Genomic DNA, 25,184 nt, shown 5'->3' on the forward strand with positions numbered 1-25,184 from the left:
TTAACTAATTGAAATATTGTATAATTAAATATTTTGCTAGCTGGGGTGGGTGGGTGGGAGTTATGGGAAAATGGGGAATTTACTGTTAGTGCTGCTTACTGCTAGTTAGGGGTTAACGTAAACAAAAAGCTTCGAAAAATTTTAAATCTGTAAAAAAAAGTTTTACGAAAGTTTTGGAAACTTTAAAAAAAATTAATAAGCAAAACAAAAGTTTAAAAAATAGTTTTAAAAAGTAAAAAAAGTTTTAAAAAGTAAAAAAATACATTTAATAACGCTCATTACCACTACACCTGGTACAAGCTAGCGGAAAAATGATCCCACGCTAAGGTTCAAAATATGCCTTTTGAAATACCCTGGGATGTCTTCTTTAAGAAATGGTATGCCTTTATGGGGTATTTGGTTTATATAGCCTTGTAAAATACTCTAAAATGGGACATGGGCACAGCGTAAAAATTAAAAGTTTGAAAAAAAATGGAATGGCTGTGTCCCAAATGTGCCCCTCCGATGTCCACATATACCTGGCAAAGGTACATACGGGGGTATTTTTGTACTCAGCAGACATAGCTGAGCAACATATGAAGTATTATACAGTGGTAGTACACATAAGGTTTGAAAAATATACTGTGCAAACTCACTTTGTGTGTCAAAAAGGCAGAAAAAACGCTTATTACCACCACACCTGGTACAAGCTAACGGAAAAATGATCCCACGCTAAGGTTCAAAATATGCCTTTTGAAATACCCTGGGGTATCTCCTTTAAGAAATGGTAGGCCTTTGTGGGGTAGTTTGAATTTAAAACCTGCGAAGATGCTTGGAAATTGCACTTAGGCCCGGCGTCAAAATTCAAAGTTCGGTAAAAACTTGGTCTCCTATATGGCACTGTAGCTTCACAAAATAGTGCCATAGACATACAATGAGGGTGTCCTTTTACTCAGAAGACTTAGCTGAGCATAATTTGGGGGTTTGAACTTAGTGGCACACATGAAATATACAAAATGCCCAGCAAAAATGCAATCCGTATGTAAAAAATGCACAAAATTATTTTTTACCACATATTTGGCATGTAATGGTAAAGAAATGGGGGCATGTTAAGGCACAATATGCACCTTATGAGATACCCTGGAGTGTCTACTTTTACAAATGGTAGGCCTTTGTGGTTTTTTTTTGAACAGTCAAACTGTTATAATACCCCAAATGGAAGCATAGGCTCATTAAATCCGTCTCTCAAAATTCTACTGTGAATACTGAAAAGGACAGGTCTCCTGTATGGCACTGTAGCTTCACGAAATAGTGCCATAGACATACAATGGGGGTGTCCTTTTACTCAGAAGACTTAGCTGAGCATAATTTGGGGGGTTTGAACTTAGTGGCACATATGAAATATACAAAATGCCCAGCAAAAATGCAATCCGTATGTAAAAAATGCACAAAATTATTTTTTACCACATACTTTGGCATGTAATGGTAAAAAAATGGGGGCATGTTAAAGCACAATATGCACCTTATGAGATACCCTGGAGTGTCTACTTTTACAAATGGTAGGCCTTTGTGTTTTTTTTTTTGAACAGTCAAACTGTTATACCCCAAATGGAAGCATAGGCTCATTAAATCCGTCTGTCAAAATTCTACTGTAAATACTGAAAAGGACAGGTCTCCTGTATGGCACTGTAGCTTCACGAAATAGTGCCAAAGACATACAATGGGGGTACCGTTGTACTCAGCAGAAGTAACTGAACACATAATAAAACTTTGTACAGGAATAGCACACACCAAATTTACAAAATACACATGAGAAGTTCTTTGTTATAAGTTTGTGTGCGAAAACCCCCAAAAAACACAATTTTACTCCAATATTTAGCAGAAGTTGGCGGTAAAATGGCTATGTAGAAAGTGTCAAAACAACCTTGGGTAAATAGCCTGTGGTGTCTACTTTATATAAATATATACGTTTGTGTGCCAATTATGTTTTCTTTTATGGCTATTAAGCTTACAAGACAAACATACCAAATTCTAAAATCGCTCCACATTAAAAGTTTATTTTACTCCTTGTGCTTCGTGACCTGTAACTACCAAAAAAAACTTAAAATCCCAGACACATTATATATTCTGTAAATCAGAACAACTAAATGAATTTATTTTTAATTACTTTCCTTAACCTGCACTAATTGTGCACACATTATTATTGCAAAAACTGTAAAAAAAAAACCCACAACATTTTCATTTTTTTTGCATATTTTCTGTATTTTTTTATAATAAATAAGCATGTATATATATATATATGTTACATCAAATTAAAGCCCTTTCTGTCCTTTAAAAAACGGTATATAATATGCATCGGTGCAATAAATTAGTCAAATGCAAATTGCAGTTGAACGCAAACAGCAAAAAATGCAAAAAATGCCGTTGTCATAAAGTGAAAGACAAGCTTCCGAAGCTCTGTCCTTAAGGGGCTAATGTTGTGGCTGATCAGTGTATGTCCCTTCACCTCTCATTAAATCCCTCTCCCATCATTTACACCCAAACTGTACATCCCCACCTACCTTCCAGTCACCTACACCCAGCCTGGACGTCCCCACCTACCTTCCATTCACCTACACCCAGCCTGGATATTCCCATCTACCTCTAGGTCACCTACACCCAGCCTGTACATCCCCACCCATCTTCCAATCATCTACACCCAGCCTGGACATTTCCACCTACCTCCAGGTCATCTACAACCAGCCTGGACACATGATTCTCATTTAGTCAATGACTTAACTCCAAACTGGTTTAAATCTAAATTACATAATATATCCTTGTAACTCATCTGGAAACATTCTCCTATTCAGCTATAAAGCTATAAGGGGGTGAGCAAAGGTAGGGGCTCATTTAATCACATCCACATAGGCAACTAAAAACATCCTGCATCCAGGTGCAACTGACCCCTGGCCAGGGCCGGACTGGGGATACAAAGCAGTCCTGGAAAAAAAATCTATGCCAGCCCCATAAGTCATTGCGCCATATATTGTCGCATGTAATATGTAGTGCTATGTCTTGCCACCCCAGATAATTGATATATATATATATATATATATATATATATTTGTGGTCGGGGCATTCTCATATGATATGGAATACTCTGGTGGAGAGTAATACAATAAAAGGAAATAGTCGGTTGAGGTGTGCCGAAACCGATGTATGCTGTAGGCCGGTAAATAAAGTGGGCTTACATAGAGGAAATATGAATAATGGGAGTGGAGGGTGGGGCTGTTCGTCTCGACCAACGAAGGTAAGTGAGGGAAGGGGGGAGTCCCTTAAGTAGGTCTATAGCCCCTCCCACAAATTCAGGCCCTGCCTTCCAACTTGTGTTCGGGGCATTCTCATATGATATGGAATACTCTGGTGCAGAGTAATACAATAAAAGGAAATAGTCGGTTGAGGTGTTCCGAAACCGATGTATGCTGTAGGCCGGTAAATAAAGTGGGCAAAAAGAGAAAAGCAAGATAACCATTATTTGGCAAACATAAATACATAATCACATATACATTATTATGTAGACATCTTAATGAAAGCCCTCCTAAGCTCTTGGACTGGGTGCGGGATGTAGGTGGCGTAAGCTAAGGACTTCCCGCGACCCAGTGTTTTAATGACATGAAACGGGAATGTTTTGGCTAGAGGCTGTGGAGGCCGCTCCAATTCTGAAGGAGTGCCCCGAGTAGCTACTAGGGTTCAGACCAAGCCTGGTGATAAGCATTCGAACGTGAAGCATGAATTTGCCGTGGTGAGAATGATATCGTGCACCATAAGTAGAGGCCTTGCGGGTTGTGTTGGTTTCGTGGCTTAGAAAACGTCCAGTGCTTTTACCGGGCACCACTTGTTACCAGTGGGGTAGTAGTTTATGTGAACTGGTTCCCCCATCTGACTTGTCTTAGTCTTAGGTAGGGTCAGGACGTAGTAGTGTTTCGTGAGATATGACATGAGGAGGCACCCTTGGTTATGTTGTTGGCCACTAATGGTGAACTCTCGTGGTCTAAGAAACCCATGAAAGCTAGATACATGGCGGCTTTAATAACCATGTTTGTATTGGGTTCAAATGGTGCCTGGTCAAGTAGGTTGGACAAGGATTTGAACATTCCCATATCAATAGCCAATCTTTGAGTGTCGCTGGGCCGTCTGCTTTGCTATGCCCTTCAGTAGTGTGCGGATGGGGTACGAGGTTAAGAACCCTTTGTGGTTAGGGAAGGAGTAATACATGTGGTGTTGTATCCCCGTGAGGTAAAGCTTAATAGTGTTATGTGAGAATTTAAATTTAAGGTGGCAAAAAGATGCAAAAGCCATTAGTGACGATACTTCAAACCAGTTGGTTAGGTGATTGTCAGACATGAATCGTTTGTATAGGTGAAAAGCTCTGTGATATACGTGTTGAGTGTTAGTGGATAAAGCTATTACCGTGAGAGTGTGGCTGTGCTGAAGTAGTTCATCTATTCCATGACAAGGTCTTGGAAGATTGGCGCTGGGGTTGCTATACGAGCTACCGAGGGTAGGGACCGTCTGAAAGCCTGAAATTGAAAGCGAGATAGCTGGTCAGCTGCCGTATTGTATATGCCGGGAACATGAGAGCGTACAATGTGAAAGTGATGGGTAGCTGCCAGCCATGTCAGTTCCTAATGAAGTTTATAATTATCAAGGAGGAAGAGCGGCCTATTGTTGATAATGTGGCATATTGCCATGTTATCAGAGAAACAGCGTACTCAATGACCTTCCCACAACCTACACCAAGTGACAGCTGTGGCAACTATTGGGTATACCTCAAAGAGGGGCGAGTTAGTGTGAAACCCCTCGATGCCCTGTGTTCTCTGTTGGCCACGTGCCCCAGAGCCAATTTGTGCCAAAAATGGCTGCATATCCCGCGGATGATGCTGCGTCTGTCCAAATGACAGGTGACTGAGAATCCAGCTGTGGAAGGAACATGCTCCTACCATTCAAGTGAGAGAGGAATTTCTACCACATCTGAAGGTCGGCAGTTGCAGGGCAGTCCAAGGATATGCGGGCATAGTCGTTGGTGAAGGTGGGGAACAGGGCGAGGAGCCTGGAAGTGAAAGCCCTGCCTTGGGGGATTATGCGCATGGCGAAATTTAGTGAACCCAACAGTGATTGTAGTTCCTTACGGCAGTATGACCCCCTGTGCATGTAGTGGTTAATGTCATGTAGGATATTATCAATCTTGTTCTACGGAGGCTGGTCATCATAGTTGCTGAATCCAGCAGAATACCTAGAAAATTGATGACTGTGTTTGGACCTTCAGTTTTGGTGGGTGATACGGGGACCCCGAGTGCGGTGAATAGTTTGACAGCTTGTCTAGGCTACAGTATTGGCTTCGATGAACAGAAAAACATCCAGATAGTGTATCACGTTTTTGGCACCTATAGGTATTAAGGAGGAGCCAACACAAAGCTTCTGCGAACGTGTCAAAAAATCCTTGGACTACTCTTGGCCCCAAAAGTGAGTTTTGTGAAAAAGTAGTAGGCTTCTTGCCACTTAACTCCATGCAGGTGCCATAACGAGGGGTGTATAGGTAACAGTTTAAAAGCATTGACTATATCCGTCTTGCTAAGCCAGCCCCCCCCCCCCCCCCTGCTGACCTGATAGCTGCAATAGCGCGGTCAATAGTGGAGTACTGTAAGGAAAATTCTTCAGAAGGAATCAATGAGTTTAGGGGGATTACCAAAGGGACCAATGACAAATCCCTGGTCCACTTCTAATTGTAGCAAGTTAGTGACTGCAGTAGGGTTATTAGTGGCTGACTGCAAATTGTGACATTCTAACACCCCTGTTGGCATGTAAATGAGCCCCGTGTGAAACCCGTGGGTGAGACCTGTGCATAAAATTCCACCAGGTGTTTAGAGGGGTGAGAGGACAGCATGTGTTCAAATGCAGGAACGTTCACTGGAGACAAATAAGGTTTCAGAAACATTTTATTTGCACATGGATTTTGCATGTGCCCGAAAATAGTGTGAGCACACGTGTAAATAAGCGGCAAGCGCTGTAACCACAGGAGCCTTCATTGAAATTCTAGCAAATTTGTGACTTGCCTAGGTACACTACCGGACGACCCAATTTGTCTCTGGTCTGTTTCTCAGCTTTAAAGGGGTGCTGTAGGGACGTGCTGGGAGCACTGTCCGGGCAGAGAGGGCCCAAATAAGCTGAGTGAGCGGGTGACGTACATATGGCACAAGCTGGTGTCCTGAGCCCCGCAAAGTGTCTGAGGAACAATTCATTGTCCAGTTGGCTCCAATCCATCTGGATGCCATACTGGGACAATGTGGCTGACACTTTAGATGAAAAAGACTTGTGATAGTCATAAAAAGTGTAACCACCATATTTGTTACCCAGGTCCACCAGCTTATGCATATATAAGTCCAGTTCCTCTCTCCTATGCGGATGAACTGTGTACAGGATATCCCTAAAGATACCAAAAGACAGGACAAAATCGGGAATGATCAATTCCTTACTGAGTCTGGGGTCTCTGGCTTTTAGAACAACAGAGATGTCCCCGTAGTTGTAAGAGCGGTTTCCACTACATCCTGGGAGGCAATGAGCAACGAGACCAAGTTAACGTCCTTGCCATCCAGGATGTCTTTTTTAAGATTAGCCGGAACCATGTGGGCAGGGTTAATAACGTGTGCCGCTGCCTTGTTAGTTATAGGATTACCCGCTATTTCTGTGGGTATGACCGGGGCTGCTACAACGAGAGGCACAGGTGGCTCTATGGTGGAGCTACGTGCTTCCAGCCTTTCCAGTCTGTCGTTGACCTTCCCCATAGAAGAAATTAGGGGAACAGGGACATACTGAAAGTAATAATAGGCATTGTTGGTGGCTTGTTGGGGAATAGCCAGTAGCTAGCTAGTGCCAGATGGCGAAAAATTCAATCTAGGTTTCGTGGCAGGTGAGGGCCTGATGGTGCCAAGTGGCTAGAGAGGCTCTATCTATGAGTTGGCGCGAGGGGTATGGTAACCTGCCCAGTGAAACGGGATGTTGCCTCTCCAAGGGTAAGTAGGGAGGACGGGGGGGGGGGGTTGGTAGTGACAGGTGTCGCCCTCTCTATATAATTCCGAGGCGGCTAACTTCGATTTGGCCCGAGGGGCGTATAGTACCTCGAAGTGGAGGATGGGAGTTGGCCTCGCGGACCTCTAGGATTAAGGGGCAGGGAAATAACTAACATGGCCTTGTTGAAAAGCGTGCAAACCAACATACCTGCAGAAAATTGAGCACTGGTTCTGTGTAAGAGATTCAGGTGTCTCTTGAGTGTGGGGGGGGGGGGTTAGCTTAGGTGAACCGTCCGAGGGTATGCGGATTCCTGGGGGTATGAGAATTTTAGATAATGTACTCTCATCATGTGGGACATATATATAACATTATGTACATTCTGGGGGGATTGCAGCGAATACTGTCCCCCCCAATGTACATAATGCATGTTTAAGACTTAACGTTACAACTATACATGCAGACTAACTCTTAACATATCTAGCCAGCAATGAGTAACCAAATATCACGTTATATCATATTTAACAAGCAGATCATACACTATTTTAAACTGTGTATAGCCAATTTAACCAGCATCCTACTTAGCAGTATCTGTGTAAATCACAGAAGGTTTATATAAACGTACTTATAGTATCTTAATACTGATTTAACATATATATATATATATATAAACACAAGTTTGGCAACATGATTGACAGTGCCTATAAAGCATGTAAAAAGGTGGTGGCTGGCTGAACTAAGGGTCAACCAGCAGCTGAGCGTCCCCTTTAAGCAAGGTGGGTACTAAGATTTATTCCCCCCCCCCATCATGTGTTGCCGGTGGGACCCCTTATGTTATAGGGTCTGGTTGTGGCCTGTTCCCGTCCGGGCCGTGTGAAATGTACCCCTCTCTTCCCCCCCAGAGTTGAGGAATATTTATACAGATCAACACACTCATAAAACCATAATGTAAGCCTTTACCTATATATATACACATGTTTGACCGACAGCCAGCCTCCCTCCCCCCTCATCCTGTGTGATATCGGCGGGAACAGGAACTCCTTATGGTGCAGGAGTCTGTGCGGCCTGTTCCCGTCCGTACTATGTAGCACCCAAACCCCCTTTAAGCCTGTGTGTGGCCGGCGGCTGGCGGGAACAGGGACTCCTAATGCCGATGGAGTCTTGCCCCTGTCCCCGTCCGAGCCGTGCTGCCCGGCGAGCCAACATTCCCCTGTGGTTTGTTAGGGGATAAAGAATGTATGGCCGGTTGTAGGAGCCGATCGCGCCGCGTCTCACCGGAAGTGACGTAACGCAAACAGGAACCCGGAAGCAAAAATGCCGGCGAGTATCCCAGCTGTTCGTCTCGACCAACGAAGGTAAGTGAGGGAAGGGGGGAGTCCCTTAAGTAGGTCTATAGCCCCTCCCACAAATTCAGGCCCTGCCTTCCAACATATTACACACTGCTTTTTCTAATATAAAATATTGGTCCTTTCAGAGTAAAACATTTAATTATACAGGAAGCATACTCACATGCAGACACAGACAATCTCACTGACACACACAAGCTCATTGATACACATACAATATAGAGGATGCAAAGTGGAAAATACAACCTGTATAACAGGACGTGGTCTTTAGCAAATCTAAAGGATAATAAATGGTATATAGTGAAGTATGTATAGAAAGGAATAATAACATCCAGGAGGTAGTGAACTTACAAGAAGTATTGATGGTCTGCGCTTATCTCCCCTTAGGGGTATCTGTATGCAGAAACGAGATTCTCCTCAAGTCTGAGGTCCTCAAATGGATAAAAAGAAAATATATACATAGAATAGTACTGTTAAAAAATTATAAATTTATTGCACTGATTGCACTTACATTCAGGTCGCAATCAGCAGGCATATCTCCACTCAGAAGTGGACCAAGATGATAAATGGGTCTATGCAGAAGATGGAACAAAAGCTGATCACAACACACTAAGTGCTAAAAATAATAATAATACAATCATAAAATCAAATAGAAGAAAAAATCTTTCTAAATACTCAATCCAACGCGTTTCGTCAGTATTGACTTCTTCAGGGATGTGAGTACAGTCCAAAATATTTTCTTTATATATCTTCAAGTGTAGATGTTCCTCATTAATCAAATTTTCCCGCGCTCCTGAATACTTCCCGGGTGTGACGTCAGGTATCTTTCATTAGTCGCATCCATACAGACGTAATATGACCTGCAGCCGTCTGTGCGACTTCCGCGTTCCAGAATGGAACGCATGACGGAACTTCCGCATGGCGCACATTACAGCGTTCCACAATGGAACGCATATCAGAACAAAGATCAAAACAACAATTAAGACGAGAGTGGGTGAAAGGGAACCACCCACTCTCATCTTTTGGACATATGTGCCCATATATATCATCATACAAAATATAAAAACAGAAATAAATACAGAAAAAGAGTATATAAGCGGATGCACCAGATACCTAGACAATAAGTATGAAAAAATATGAAAAAAATATATATATGAAAAATATAAAAAAAAAATATATGTATAAAAGCTGTATATAAGAAAAACTATATATAAAAAAGTATATATAGAGAACATAAAAAAAATATATAATAAAAAATATATATAATAAATACACATTAAATAAAATGAAATAAAATTAATACAAAAATAATAAAAATAGTAAAAAAGAAGATAGAAAAAATAATATTAAAATTTAGGTGTCATGTGAATCCGCTTACATGTACATATCAGCCACAATGATAATTCCACATCACATAAAAAATATATATTCATACAGAAGATATAGAGCTTTTTTAATCTTCTACAAAAAAGAAAAAACAAATTAGTATAAAATATATATATATACATATTACTCGAAAACTATGGTCTAATGAACCCACCAAGTGAAAAATAGAAAACCAAAGAGGTGTATTAAATTATATCCAAAAAACCCTTCTGTAAAGATGGTGACAAGATTATCAAAGGAGTCCTGCTAGATCAATGTCTTGATTTAGACCATTTTTTAAAGTTTTTCAATTATATATCCACTGTGCCTCTTTTCTAGCTAATTCAAGCATTTTATTTCCTCCTCTCCAATGTCTTTCAATATAATCTATACCAATAACAATAAAGATAGACCAGTTAAAAAGTGTACATTCAAGTTCTCCCTGCGGCCGCAGGTCACCGAAATGTCTCCCCGGCCCCAGGTGCCGACGGCCCACCGGGAAATTTCCTGGTATCCCGGTGGGCCAGTCCCGCCCTGCCCCTGGCTCACCCCGAGCAAATTATCTCGGAAATTGTAACGCATATCCCAAAAGTGTATTAAATAGTAATGTAATCTAACTAGCAAACCACGACATGCCCTCATCTTTAAAACCATATAAAGAAAAGACCAATTAAATATAGAACGAACCATGTAGAATGAACAATATGTTAGCATAACAGTACAGGTGTGCAATGAAGAATGTGTAGCCAGAACTATATGTTGTAACAAACCAACTCTTTTCCAGGTAGGATTTTGTCACAGATCTTGTAACCACAGCCTTCTAGGGTAATGAAAGTCCAGGACACATCCAGCTCAGTTTTTTCAGCTTTATTCAGTGAAATATATATACAGGTGTTTCAAAAGTGAAAAATAAACAAAACAAAATTCCTTGCTCTTGCTTAAGCACTTACTATACACAGCAAATCCCTATCTGGAATTGGGTGGCTTTCCCACTTGCCAATTTACAAAAAGTATAACTGCAAGACACCATTCCTCTGGCTTTTACTCCTCACTCTGCAGCATGCTGATCCCTTCCTTTTAAAAGCCTGCTAGCTAATTGATCAGATACAGGTGAGGTGCAATTAGACATAAGTGATACTACTAAGCAAAATAAAAGTTCTGGTTCGACTGTTACTTAGCAGCTGGTGCTATTGGAGCACTGGCCCACCCTGCTCTCCAAGTGCTGCGCCCCAGGGACCCATACCGTGGTTTGCAGAGTACCAGTAATGCATCTTGCAAACCTAACATCTCTCCCTGGGACATTTACCTCTCAAACCTCAGGCTGCTGTTCGGTAAAGCAGGCCTAATATATATGCCATCAACTACTAAACCACATTTCCTCTCACAATGTGCAAAACAAAACATACACAAAAATATTTTTATTTATTTATTTACAATATAACAGTAGTTGGCACAAGGCCCACATGCAGTCATTTCTATCGGTCGCAGAACTAATATGGAGGTGGTCCTGGTGCAATAATTTTTTTTTGCTCTCTCAATGCTTTGCAAGCTGGGGATCAACCATTTGCCCATTCTTACAGGGTTGTATTTAGCACCGAGCTGTGTTTGTGTGTGTGTTAGCATGTTTTTTTATGGTGTTTGTGTGAATGTAAGCATGTTTTTTTATGGTGTATGTGTGAGTGAATGTAAGGGTGTATTTGTATATGGTGTTGTGTGTTTTTATGTACTGTTGCAATTTGAAAGCAGTAGATTACTTGTGTAATACCGACACCCACACATAGATACACACACTGACACACACACAGTTTCACAGACACACAGAAAGACACAGAGATACACACACTGACACACATACAGTTTCACAGACACACAGAAAGACACAGAGATACACACACTGACACACACACAATTTCACAGACACACAGAAAGACACAGAGATATACACACTGACACACACACACACAGTTTCACAGACACACAGAAAGACACAAAGATATACACACCGACACACACACACAGTTTCACAGACACACAGAAATACACAGATATACACACACTGACACACACACAGTTTCACAGACACACAGAAAGACACAGCGATATACACACTAACACACATACAGTTTCACAGACACACAGAAAGACACAGAGATACACACACTGACACACACAGTTTCACAGACACACAAGAAGACACAGAGAAACACACAGTGACACATATACAGATACACATACTGACGTACATATAGATGCAAAGACACACAGATACATTCCCAACATTCCTAGATTGTGAAGGACAGGCCATGGATAATGTAGTCTTCAAATAAAAAGGTGTCTGTCTCTTGATACAGTGTCTGCAAAAAGAAATGATATGTAATTAGTTTAGCATCATATGGCATTGCCTACTTCTTACATATAAATAAGAATGTACAGCTTATTATGGTCACTGTGATGGTGGGGAGCAATTATTATTATTATTGGCATTTATATAGCGCCAATAGATTCCATGCCGCTTTACAATATTATAACAAGGGGGATTTAACAATAGGTAAGACAATTACAAAAAACTTACAGGAATGATAGGTTGAAGAGGACCCTGCACAAATGAGCTTACAGTCTATAGGAGGTGGGGTGTAAAACACAATACGACAGGAGATAGCAATCAAAAAGGGTAGGAGTGAAGCAAAACTGGAGGAGAGATAGAGTGCCTTCTTTTAGGAGAGAGCAAGGGACGGGTATGGGAGGTAGAGGTTCATCTGGGAGGCCATAAGCTTTCCTCAAGAGATGGGTTTTAAGGTACTTTTTAAAAGATTGAAGACTAGGGTAGAGTCTGATGGTGGTAGGCAGGCTTTTCCAAAGGAAAGGAGCCACCTGTCAGGTCCCCTGCCCCTGCGCCGCTCGCGGCGACCTTGCTTACCTCATTACAGCGAGCGGCGCCATCTGGTCCCTGTCTCCAGACTGGCAGTGTGCCTGACGCTGCACGCTCCAGAACAGCTTCCTTATATGTGTGCTGCACCCGGTCATGTGACCTTGCACACAGTGATGACCTCAGAGACCACAAGGGAGGGAAGAAACTCCTCCCACATGTCGTGGCTAACACTAATTGGAGATTAGCCAATCAGACACGCCCTGTGTGTATATAAGCTAACCCCTCCCTTTTCTCAGTGCCCTGTTGTGGTCTGTGGTTTACCATTGAGCGTTGCACTTGTTATTTGGATTTCCTGGTTACTGATATTTAGCTTTGTCTCTCGTTATTTTGTCTCTCTGTTTCCCTTGACCTCGGTTCATGTTTTGACTATCCCTTTTTGCATAACCCGACCATTCTAAGGATCGGTATTGCAATTCTCTCTACTCTGTCCTGTCTGCATGTTAGGGTTCCCTAGTGAACTTTACACCACCTGCGAGAAGTCCTGCAAGCGTGAATTGGCCTTACAGGTGCAAGCAGCAGACAAGAGAAGGTCATGCGTAGAGCATAGAGATTAAGAAGGGGCATACCTATGGAGCAGTGAGGAGATATAGGAGAGGATAGAATTGTTCAATGCTTATAGGTATGGATTAGTACTTTGAATTGACTCCTATAGGATTCAGGAATCCAATGTAAAGACTGTCAGAGGGGAGAGGTGTGAGAGGAGCGACTGGAGAGGTAAATCAGTCTGGCAGCAACATTCATTACAGACTGTAGCGGGGCAATACGGCTTTTGGGGAGACCAGATAGGAGAGGGTTACAATAATCTATGCGGGAGATTACTAGACAAGGACAAGGTCCTTAGTAGTATTTTGCGTAAGGTAGGAGCGGATGAAGGCTATGTTTTTAAGATGGAATCTACAGGATTTGGGTGCAAAGACACACAGATACACACATACCATAGGAGAACATGGTCTTTTTGATGTTCAAGCTACTGCTATAGTTTGACCAAGATGTGGTCATCACCATCTTCTTTGCTGGAAATCTTTTCTTTTCTTTCATTACCGACATTCCTAGATTGTGAAGGACGGGCCATGGATGACTTAGTCTTCAAATAAAGAGGTGTTACTTAGCAGAAAAAAAATATTTCTTCTGTGGTGTCTATCTCTAGATACGGTGTCTGCAACAAGAAATGATATATAATTAGTTTAGCATCATATGGCATTGCCTACTTCTTACATATAAATAAGAATGTACAGCTTATTATGGTCACAGTAATGGTGGGGAGCAATTATTATTATTGGCATTTATATAGTGCCATTAGAATCCGTACTGCTTTACAATATTATAAGAGGGGGGGGGGGGGATATAACAATAAGGAAGACAATTACAAACAATGCGACAGGATATAGCAATCAGAAAGAGCTCAGTTTTAGAAAGATTGAGTTTCAGAAAGTGGAAGGACATGCAGTCAGAGATGGAAGAAGGGCAAGCAGTGACACATTGCATGATGGCAGGGGAGAGGTACGGGGAGGAGAGATCTATCTGGGTGTCATTGGCGTACAGGTGGTAGTGTAATCGAAAAGAGGTAATACGTTTGCCAAGAGATGCAGTATAAATTGACAATAGAAGGGGACCAAGGACAGAGGCTTTGGGGACTCCAACCGAGATAGGACAAAGGGAGTAGGTATCATTAGAAAAGGAGACACTGAATGAGCATTGGGGCAGATAGGAGGAAAACCATGAGAGGACAGTTTCACAGAGACCGAGTGATTGAAGAGTTTGAGGAAGGAGAAGATGATCAACAGTGTCAGCTATTAAGGCAGTTCTTGTTAAATGGAGCCCCCTCTTGGATATGATCACTGGTGAATCAAGAAATCAGTTTTCATCTTGTTTTGGTGGAATTATTATTCTGTATAATGTTTCCTCATTTTGTAAATACTGATTATTTGTGTACTTACCAGCAGTGACAAGAATGGACAGGTCACTTTGCCCCCCTCTAGATCTTTCCAATTAATGTTAGTGTAGAAGGGGTGCTCCCGAATGTTCCTTCCTGCCACAGCACGTGCATTAGGATCCTTATCCAGGAGCTAGAGAGAGAGGATACACTGAGTATAATTTACTTTATATCTCTGTAACACTTTGATGTACAATCTTTAATGCATCAAAAACCAATCACCTCTGATGGAGGACGCCATTTTAACCTTCTAACAAACCTCAGATGAGGCAGGGCTTGTGAAAAGTTAGTTGTAAATGTATTACATTAACTAAAATCTCGATTATATGACTGACCAGTAAATAAGGTTTTTTTTTTAATAAAGATTTCCTCTTGTGTTGTCCAATCGGAACATAAAATGGCTGCTTGATCTGTCTGTCGGTTGCAGGCAGAGAGTAATAAATAGGATTAATAAATGAAAAGAAGACAATAGGCTCTGATCCAGAAGTCCCAAAACAATGAGGTGCCAATGGAGCAGTACCAAAGGATGCCCACTGTTACTCTCCCTAAATCTGGGGAATAACCCACAATGTACAAAGTAAAGATAAGAGTGGACTGGAGTGTCCACATTAGTGCTGGGATTTCTACAGGTATCCATGTACGCAGTTATATACGCTGGTAATATCTATAACTAGCTGTCTCTCACCCTGTCCTGTTTATGGGTTCTGATACTTTTCCACACTACTGTTTTTCCCCCTAGGATTATTAAAAGGTGGGGCTTCCCTCTGCTTTTTTCCCCTCTTCTTTTTATGTTAACTCTCCCACTAGGACACCCCAGTCCACTCTTATCCTTAATAAATAGGATTACGTATTGTAAATTAAATGTCAGTGTTTTTATCTGCCATCATTATTAAATATTAGTATTAACCCATTAAACATCAGGATTTAAATAATGTCAGGCGTTAGATAAACACCCCAGCACTCCATGCCGCTATCAAACCCATGCAAAAGGGGGCGATAGGCATGAATGGGGAATACCTAATCTTCTCAGCACGAAACATAAGTTACTTTCACTATTCCAGTTGGTTCTTTAACCTGTTTAGAACATATTACAATAAATATAACTAGTATCGATTCCCAGTAACGACCCCATAACTCCACCAGTATCTTCTTTAATGTTTCTTTACATCCCCTATCATTACATCCAATTAAAACATTAACCGGCACATTTTCTATCACCTTACCTTGTCCAGGAGGTCTGTAGGATTGCTGCACAGCCAGGTGGGGTAACGTGGGTTCATGTTTAATACTTCCTCTATGAACTCCTGTCTGCTGAGACTGGTATTAAATGGGTACTGTCCGGTGATCATGCGGCAGAGAATTACGCCAAATGACCACCAGTCTGCTGATTGGCCGTACGGTTTGCTGCTGAGTACCTGGCAAAACCCATAAGATATGCAATTGTATTAAATATGGTATTAAATGTACCAAACCTATCACATTCTAGAGATCTTCATACATTACCCATCTTTCTATTATTAAGCTAGTCCAATAACGTTCCTGTCAGTCCATCCATTAATACTCCGATACTGCCCTTATACCCAGCTCGTGTAAGTCATCCTTCTACTGCTCGTTATACACCCCTTTAGCTACTGCATTGCTCTTATACCACTCCACATAACCCCCCTCCCTACAGTTCACATGACCACACCCTCTAACTAACCTCTGGCGCCATGTAATTCAGTGTGCCAGCTTGTCCTCTGGTTGTTGTTTCTGTAAAGATATTTTCTGCCGAGAGACCAAAGTCAGCTATTTTGAGATAGCCGTTGGCACCCAGGAGAATATTGTCTGGCTTCAGATCCCTAAATGATGAAGACAGATATAAATGTGAGATATAGGACAGAGTAGAGATGTAAACACATTATTTCTTGTTAGAGTAAGTTACCGCTTACTAAATAAACAAACGCTAATACTGACCGATGAAGGATCCCCCGGGAATGAAGATACTGGATCCCACAAACCAGGTTTGATGAAAAGAACCTGGAAAACAGAATATAAAGAACATAAAGCAATCTCCCCCAACATTAATAGTAAATAAAATAATAAAATATACCTGGGCAAGGTACGAGTATCTATACATCATGCTAAACACTCTGCTACCAATATAAACATAACATTTTCATTTTAAACAGGACCTGTCCTTGGGAGATTAGAGTTTACTTTATTATCATTAATATTGTTATTCTATATTGTTTACCCTTCTCGGTTCTCTACCATGAAGCACAAGCTGCTCTATGATTCTTCTAATTTGTTAGATGTAGAAATCAATAATCTAAAAATATATGAATTTATTAAGAAGATCCATGGTCATAGCAATTTGTATTTCAAGTGTGTAGAAGAAGATCCACCCTGCAGTTAGCTTAGAGCTGCGGCAGGTCAGCTGACCCCTAGTGGCTCCCGATCTGCCGTCAGTCCGTACTGAATGTATCCCGCTGCTAGTCCTGAGTTTCTTGGGTTGTTTTTTTGTTTGTTTTAGACTATCTTTATTTTTATTTTTAAATCGAACAAAGCAGGTAAAATTATGTGTAGATGTGCAGTAATGCCTCAGACAGACGCGGAATGAGTTATTAATAAGGAAAACATCTAAAAAGTTCTAAGTTGCCTCTGTATATCCAAAGATGGGTGTTTGGGCATGCATCTCAATAGTAACTTTCCTAGCTGGAAGTACCATGGAAAGCATAGTAATATACAATATCATCAGATGGAATCCATGATATCAACCGATTATCCAACTCGTCAACCATTTAAGCCATCACATATTCCAGAGGGATGTAAGATCCTCCGTCCTCAGCTAGTGAGCGAGATACCACTGAGGAGGAGGGGAAAAAAAGGCAGGGAAGAGAAAAGAAAGAATAAATAGGACACGAGCATAGAATAGGATCAGAGCTGGGTTCTTGTATTGCCTATTGTCTGGCTGATATTGAAGGGGGAATTCTGGTTTAGTACATTACCGTTAACTCAGTCTGTACCCCTGATGGATCTCCATTAATAGCTCTACTATTGAGGATATATGTAAATACGGGGTTATATCCATAGCCTCTACCAATACTGTATCGTGTGTTAAACTCACTCCTTCCTCCTACCTGCTAGAGCTATTAATGACTCACCTTGCTTCCCCCATGGGCAGACATTCCTTTCCAGCCATGTAAGAACGGAGACTGCCCCCTGGTACATGCTCCATGACCAGGGAGGCTTCCTCCTGTTTCACAAGACAACAAATATCAAGTTAATAGTTATTGTAATAATAATAACAGAACACAATAAGCCATATAGAAATATATAGAAATAAGGAAACATTATGGACAGCGTTTCTTACCTGGGTCTGGAAGGCAGCGAGTCCCTGACATAGGAACGGACTGCCGCTCGCCATTTTCAGTATCCGCTCCTCCCTCTGAATGGTCTTTTCCTTAACTTTATCTTTCTTTATTACTTTAAGTGCAACAACTTGACCTGTGTCTTTGGTGGAAGCTAGCGCAACCTGAGCATCACATAGAGAGAGGAGAGAGCCTTGAATCAGCCACAATGTCACAAACGAAGGGGGAACTTTCAGCTACTTTTTATATTACAGATATCACGTGGTAACATCACTTCGACACCACCTGAGGGATGCCTATACAGAGCTTGGGAACCTACCTGGAAAAAACCTACATAAAGAATAAATATACATAGCTCTGGAAGCTACCTGAGAACCCTATATCAGTGATATATATACAGAGCTCCGGGACCTAACTGAGAACCCTATATAAGGGATATATATACAGAGCTCTGGGACCTACCTGAGAACCCTATATAAGGGATATATATATACATAGTTCTGGGACCTACCTGACAACCCTATATCAGGGATATATATACATAGCTCTGTGACCTACCTGACAACCCTATATCAGGGATATATATACATAGCTCTGGGACCTACCTGAGAACCCTATATAAGGGATATATATACATAGTTCTGGGACCTACCTGACAACCCTATATCAGGGGTATATATACATAGCTCTGGGTCCTACCTGAGAACCCTATATCAGGGGTATATATACATAGCTCTGGGACCTACCTGAGAACCCTATATCAGGGATATATATATACATAGCTCTGGGACCTACCTGAGAACCCTATATCAGGGATATATATACATAGCTCAGGGACCTACCTGAGAACCCTATATAAGGGATATATATATACATAGCTCTGGGACCTACCTGAGAACCCTATATCAGGGATATATATACATAGCTCAGGGACCTACCTGAGAACCCTATAAGGGATATATATATACATAGCTCTGGGACCTACCTGAGAACCCTATATCAGGGATATATATACATAGCTCAGGGACCTACCTGAGAACCCTATATAAGGGATATATATACATAGCTCAGGGACCTACCTGAGAACCCTATATCAGGGATATATATACATAGCTCAGGGACCTACCTGAGAACCCTATATCAGGGATATATATACAGAGCTCAGGGACCTACCTGAGAACCCTATATCTGGGATATATATGCAGAGATCAAGAATGATTGCTGTGTAAGGGACATATAGATCTATATTCTAACTAAGGTCTCAATTTAATATTTTTGGATAAACTTTGATAATCAAATGATTACAATCTGTTAGAATTTTTTTTTATAAATGATTTACCTACATACATTTCCTATAGACTATAATGACTTTAGTAGATAAATAATTTGAAAAGAGATTGTGATCATTTGAAAAGCTTACCCAAACATTAAATCGAGACCAATGTCTGTAATTCTAATGTGAATAATAAGAGTTTAGAGAAAGATACAAAGATTCAATAGCACTCCACATAGTATTTTGTGCAACTTTGAGATTTGTATTTCATGTATGTATGGATGGAACCTATCACCTTCTTTTATTTATTACATTATTCATAACTCGATTGTTTACTTTTCTTAGATTTCTGTTCAATATTCTTTTCAATATGTTTAATAAAAATAATTTGAGAAGATTTAATAGAACTGTTAGTATAACAAGCCATGTTAAACATCACAGAATAGAAGAGTCCTGGAGATTTTATTTGGAGTCTCAATAGAATGTTCTAAATACTTTTCAGATCTGAATATGTTTTCCACATTCATGGATGATACACAGATTTATAAGAAAGTTAATCTCAATGAATTGTTATAGGAAGATAATGATGATTATGAGACCTATAATTGTTCCCAACTAGATCAATAGATGTATTAAATAAGGTGTAGACATTGCTCGTTGACTCACCTTTCCAAAGCTCCCCTGTCCCAGCACTTTGTGGAATCTATAACCGTTGAATGACAGAGGCAGTGACGTCTTTGGTTCAACCACAGACTGTCCACTTACTCCTTAAAGAATGAACACATATAATATTAGTCTCCACTTCAACATAAACACAGGAACCAACTTAATTTCTCTAGTACCCCACATTCGCCCTACAAATCTTCTGAACCCACCCAGTTATATGAAATAATAATATGGTTTGTAAATATCACATCATGGACCATTTCATTAAAACAATTTTATAGTTTGTGGTACATTAGCCATGAATATCTTTGGCTAATTCCTAATGGATGGATAAATATTCTAGATAGATCAAAGGGCTTGAAATATTGGTCTGTACCATTATAGTTTAAAAAAACCATCGCCTGAGCACTTATGGTCACTGAATTGCAGGAGATAGTGATTAAAGAGAGATAGTGAATGGGTTCAGAGTATGGTCAATTGAGGGTAAAATCTCTTATATTTTAAATTGACCAATCTCTTTAAAGCATGTAGGTTAATCTTACCTGCCACACATTCATCGTCGCTCGTTGGCTTGTTTTCTTTCTTAAAGCACTTTTTCTCTCCTATCTCCTCCCTATCTCTTTTCTCCTCTTCCTGCTTTCCAGGGGAGATCTTTATCTTTTTCTGCCTAACTTGTTCCTTCTCCTCCTCATCATATTCCCTGCTTCTTTTCAGGACTTGTTTTCTGGGTGGAGATGTGTGACCGCCTTTTCCAGCAGACTTTCTCTCACTTTTCTGACCAAGTTTTGAAGATGAGGAGAACTTTGGTCTTTTCTGCATGAGCTGCTCCCCATGATCGCACTCCCTGCTTCGTTTCAGGGCTTGCTTTCTGGGTGGAGATGTCTGATCGCTCTTTACAGCAGACTTTCTCTCACTTTTCTGACCCAGTTTGGGAGACGGGGAGAGCTTTGGTCTTTTCTGCATGACCTGCTCCTCTTCATCATGACTGGAGGTCCTGTATCTTTTCTGACCCTGATATCTGATGCGTTCCTCAGCAAGGAGCCGTCTTTTGGGTTCTCTCTCTCTCTCAATGTCCTGCTCATTGCAGCTCCTACTTCTCTTTTTCCTGGAATGTACAGGAGATATGCGCTGTTCCTGCTCTTTTGAACCGTTACTGAGTTTTCTATATTTGTTTTTAAATTCGTCAGAATTTTCCTGACTTACCTCAGTTTTCTTATGAGAACGCTTTCTTGTTCTCTTCATGCTTATATTATACTGTGTGAATCTATTGCTTTTAAATTCACAAATATATTTAGCAATCAGCTAATTAATAATAGTAACAATAAATAAATTATTGCCAATCTCACTCAAGCAATGCAGTAGCCACTGTCCACTCGCAAGGTGTCCAGTCACTCTGAGGGTAGGTGAGTTTGACATTGATTGTTTCATCGGATGATGTCAGAGTATTTATGATGTCACTACACCTGTCCATATATGGAGATATGAACTGGTCAGTAATGGAGAAACTAATATCTTATCCCAGTTTTATAAGTCTCAGGATCCCCATCCAACAGTGAACTAAGAGTCATGGTAGAAACCTTTTTTGGATACCCCTGCTCTATTGGGATGACAGGGAGATGTGACTGAGTTATTTTCATTACATTAATTAATCAATCAATCTCTAAATAATAAAGACACTGTACAGGTCCCTTCAGTCTGTGTTATGAAAGTTGCATTTCGCCAGCAATTATCTGCTATATACTAACAACAGCCCCCAACTTTTCATGGGTGCTCCCAAAATAGTGATACCCAAGCACACACACACGCACATGCACACACATACACATACAAGCACACACACACACACACACACATACACACATGCACACAAGCACACGCACATGCACATACAAGCACACACATGCCTCCTGGCCACATAAACAAACATATAAAAGCATCCAGTGATATAGACAAGTATAGACACTCATACAGTGACACCAACATCACACATACATCCGGATTAAATCCAAAAATGCAATTTATTAGTAATTTTTTCCTCAAATATATGTTTTTCAGGGCTGGCAGTTGATCAGTTTGGGTCTTCAATCAAACTTCATTTGAGCTACTGTGTTACTGGTGTTTTTAACCCTAAATTCTCAGCACCAATAGAGGATTTCATAGTGTCTGATAGCCTTGGTGATGTGTGGAAACCTGCAGAATGTGAGGCATGCCACAAAAGCTGCACCTAGAGGGGCATTTTAGATCTGCTGCCAACCTTACTCTGCTAACACCCAGTTCTGTGCTCCCTGTGCTCCCTTGTTAGTTACCATGCACATTGTCATTAATTACAAGCCGGTTATAAAGAAGATGTGGAGTATAACTCCCATCACTCTCAGACAGGATACAGTTCAACCCATATTGACAGCTGGTATTTTTATTGTGGTAGCCAGCTGTATAATTGTAGTTTACTGGGTTTTAAACAAAGTACTTTCTAAACTACTTAACCTTAAACCCCGATTCAGTAATTCAATGACATAGGATTACTGCACAGAGTTCACTATACCCCATGTTATTACTGTGCCCTGTACTACAATAATAACCCAAAACGACACAATATTATGCATCTGTGCAGTAATTTGAATTGGTGATATAAATCAGCGATCTATTGGAAGATTTCGCTTATCATTGTGAGTGAGGGGCGGTCGCCCTAGACATGCTTATACCATTTAATTTTCATAACTAACAATAATTTGTCTCCCAACGTAAATTATGTGTGAAAAACACACAAACATAGAATATTACAAGACAATATGACAGATTTTAGTGGGTAAAGTTGCATTATTTAAATTTCCCATTTCATACTGTATTGCATCATTTTGTGGGGAGGTTTTGGTCAACGTGATTGCTACTTACATTATAGTAACTTATTACCAAAATTTGAAATATTCTACAATTGAAACACAAATGTGCTCATTGCAATATGTGATCTATAACTGCCGAAATAGATGAAACCCGTTGGCTTATAAGGGATTTTCAAAGATAGGATAAGTAAATCGAAACATTTTTAGATATACTTTTCTGGCTAATTCTGCACTAGTTTTCAGAAATCATAATAGTTAATTCTGTGGAAAAAAAGTTTAAATACATTTTTGAACTGGTCAGTAATGGAGAAACTAATATTATCTTTTCCTAGTTTTATAAGTCTCAGGATCCCCATCCAACAGGGAGCTGAGAGTCATGGTAGAAACCTTTTTTGGATACTCCTGCTCTATTTTTATTTTTTTTGTGTTTTTTTATCCCATTAATTTAGCATTATATATATATATATATATTAGTGTAGGACCCAAGGAGACATCTGACTGCTGTTTTGGGGTCAAGAAGGATTTTTTTCCTAGTTTGTGGCAAAATTGGAAGCGCTTCAGACTAGGTTTTTTGCCTTCTTTTGGATCAACAGCAACAACATATGTGAGGAAGTCTTAACTTGATGGACGCAAGTCTCCTTTCAGCTATGTAACTATGTAACTATGTAACTATGTAACTATGATATTAAAATACTGTGAAGTAGTGGTGGGTGTAACACAATATGGCCGTCTGGTGGAACTGAATCCCCATATTTGTTTGGTAAGTTAGGTGACTTTATAAAATTGAAAACTGTATTTTTATGTGTGAGCTGTTCCTTATCTGTATTATTAATCATTTAAAGAGACAGCAGCTAACCGTTATGACATTGTACAAAATATTTCCAAAAAAAGTGACCAAGACTAAATCAGAAGGACAATACTAATAATAACTTCCATTAAGCCAATCAGAGCCGGACACGTGTCAGAAACAACCCAAGTGTGAGAAAGCCCTGGTCACGTTATTGTATAGACTTTGTATATCTGTTGTAACGGTTGTTTTACATGTGCTGTCTCTTTAAATAATGACACATGACTATTTATTGGTGTTCTGCATCCTTTTGCTTTCTTGGTTATTAAATCAATCATTTTCAGTCTCTGTATTTTCTGTTCTTTTATTTATTTTTAATTCACCGTAGTTTTTTTATTTACACATTAGAAGGGATTATTTTTTCTGATGGCGGCGGGATCTTTGGTAAATGTTAGTGATGGGCGGAGCTTAAACAGCATTCCATTTCAGTTGCAAATTTACCCTCAATCCATCGGTGAAATCAGTCCGGCAGTGTCAGGATCGGGACAGGGATCCAACACGCAGAATACAAACAGGAGCTAGGTACGTATACCGGACCTTAGAATGGCCGGACTAACGTAAGGAGTAAGCAAAGAATGGTCAGAGACAAGCCGAGGTCGAGGGAACGAGAGAGCAGGTAAGCGAGAGACAAGCCGAGTCCAAAGGATAAGAGAGGTAAGCAGGGTAGAAAAATACAAGCCGAGTCAGAACCAAAAAGACAAATCGCAATAAGAGCACTGAGTGACCAGACTAGCTAGAACCACGACAGGGCAATGAACCATTACACACAACCCTATTTTATACCTTGGCTCTTTAATTGATGATCCCGCCCCTGACGAGTCCTGATTCGTTGCTCGGGACTTGATTGACAGGTCGGAACGTGATTGTCGTCATGACGTCGGCTACTGAGCGCCGCGTCATAAAAGGAGGCGGAGCAATCGCGGCCGGCGTGTAAACGGCCGGGAGGACTGCGAGGATCGGGTGAGTCAGCCCCCCTGAGAGGACGGATGTCTAAGTGTCTCACCTCCTCCGAGGTAGAGACAACAGGTACCCTGACAGTACCCCCCCTCTCAGAAACGCCCACCGGGCGGAAGGAACCGAGACGGAAAACGAGCATGAAATGCCCGGAGGAGACGAGGGGCATGCACATCTTCACGGACCACCCAAGACCTTTCTTCAGGCCCATACCCTTTCCAGTCAACAAGATATTGCAACTTCCCCCGAGAAACACGAGAATCGAGAATGGATTTGATTTCATACTCCTCCTGACCCTCAACCTGAACAGAACGAGGGGAGGACACAGTGGAGGAAAATCTGTTACAAACCAAAGGCTTCAACAAGGAAACATGAAAAGAGTTAGGGATGCGCAGGGCAGGTGGAAGGGCAAGGCGATACGCAACCGGGTTAATTCGAGCCAGAACCTTGTAAGGGCCTATGTAACGAGGAGCAAATTTCATGGAAGGAACCTTCAAGCGGATGTTTCTGGTACTCAACCACACCCTATCACCCGGGGCAAAAACCGGAGTCACCCGTCTACGTTTGTCAGCGTGTCGTTTGAACACCGTGGAATTATGAAGAAGAATTTGTCGAGTCTGATCCCACAACTTCCTCAGATTGGCAACATGAACAT

General features: G+C 40.9%; 1 protein-coding gene across 1 annotated transcript; it reads right to left on the reverse strand.

Moving 5' to 3' along the window:
• Positions 1 to 13,636: 13,636 nt before the first annotated feature.
• On the reverse strand, positions 13,637 to 21,130 carry LOC134582677 (protein kinase C delta type-like). The gene is made up of 9 exons (XM_063439328.1): positions 20,431 to 21,130; positions 19,889 to 19,989; positions 17,952 to 18,113; positions 17,743 to 17,834; positions 16,553 to 16,615; positions 16,299 to 16,437; positions 15,820 to 16,011; positions 14,601 to 14,729; positions 13,637 to 13,747 (listed from the first exon to the last, which is right to left on the reverse strand). The coding sequence occupies exons 1-9, from the start codon at positions 21,128 to 21,130 to the stop codon at positions 13,637 to 13,639; spliced, it is 1,689 nt and encodes a 562-aa protein (XP_063295398.1).
• Positions 21,131 to 25,184: the final 4,054 nt, after the last annotated feature.

This window comes from Pelobates fuscus, chromosome 13 (assembly GCF_036172605.1).
Source record: "Pelobates fuscus isolate aPelFus1 chromosome 13, aPelFus1.pri, whole genome shotgun sequence".
In the NCBI taxonomy this organism is placed as follows: Eukaryota; Metazoa; Chordata; class Amphibia; order Anura; family Pelobatidae; genus Pelobates; species Pelobates fuscus.

Coding starts and splice junctions, on each gene's coding strand:
- LOC134582677 (XM_063439328.1), bottom strand. CDS start 21,130: ATGAAGAGAACAAGAAAGCGTTCTCATAAGAAAACTGAGGTAAGTCAG. Junction 18,114..19,888: donor GACAGGGGAGCTTTGGAAAG/GTGAGTCAACGA, acceptor TGTGATGCTCAG/GTTGCGCTAGCTTCCACCAA. Junction 16,012..16,298: donor TGAATTACATGGCGCCAGAG/GTTAGTTAGAGG, acceptor GGGTTTTGCCAG/GTACTCAGCAGCAAACCGTA.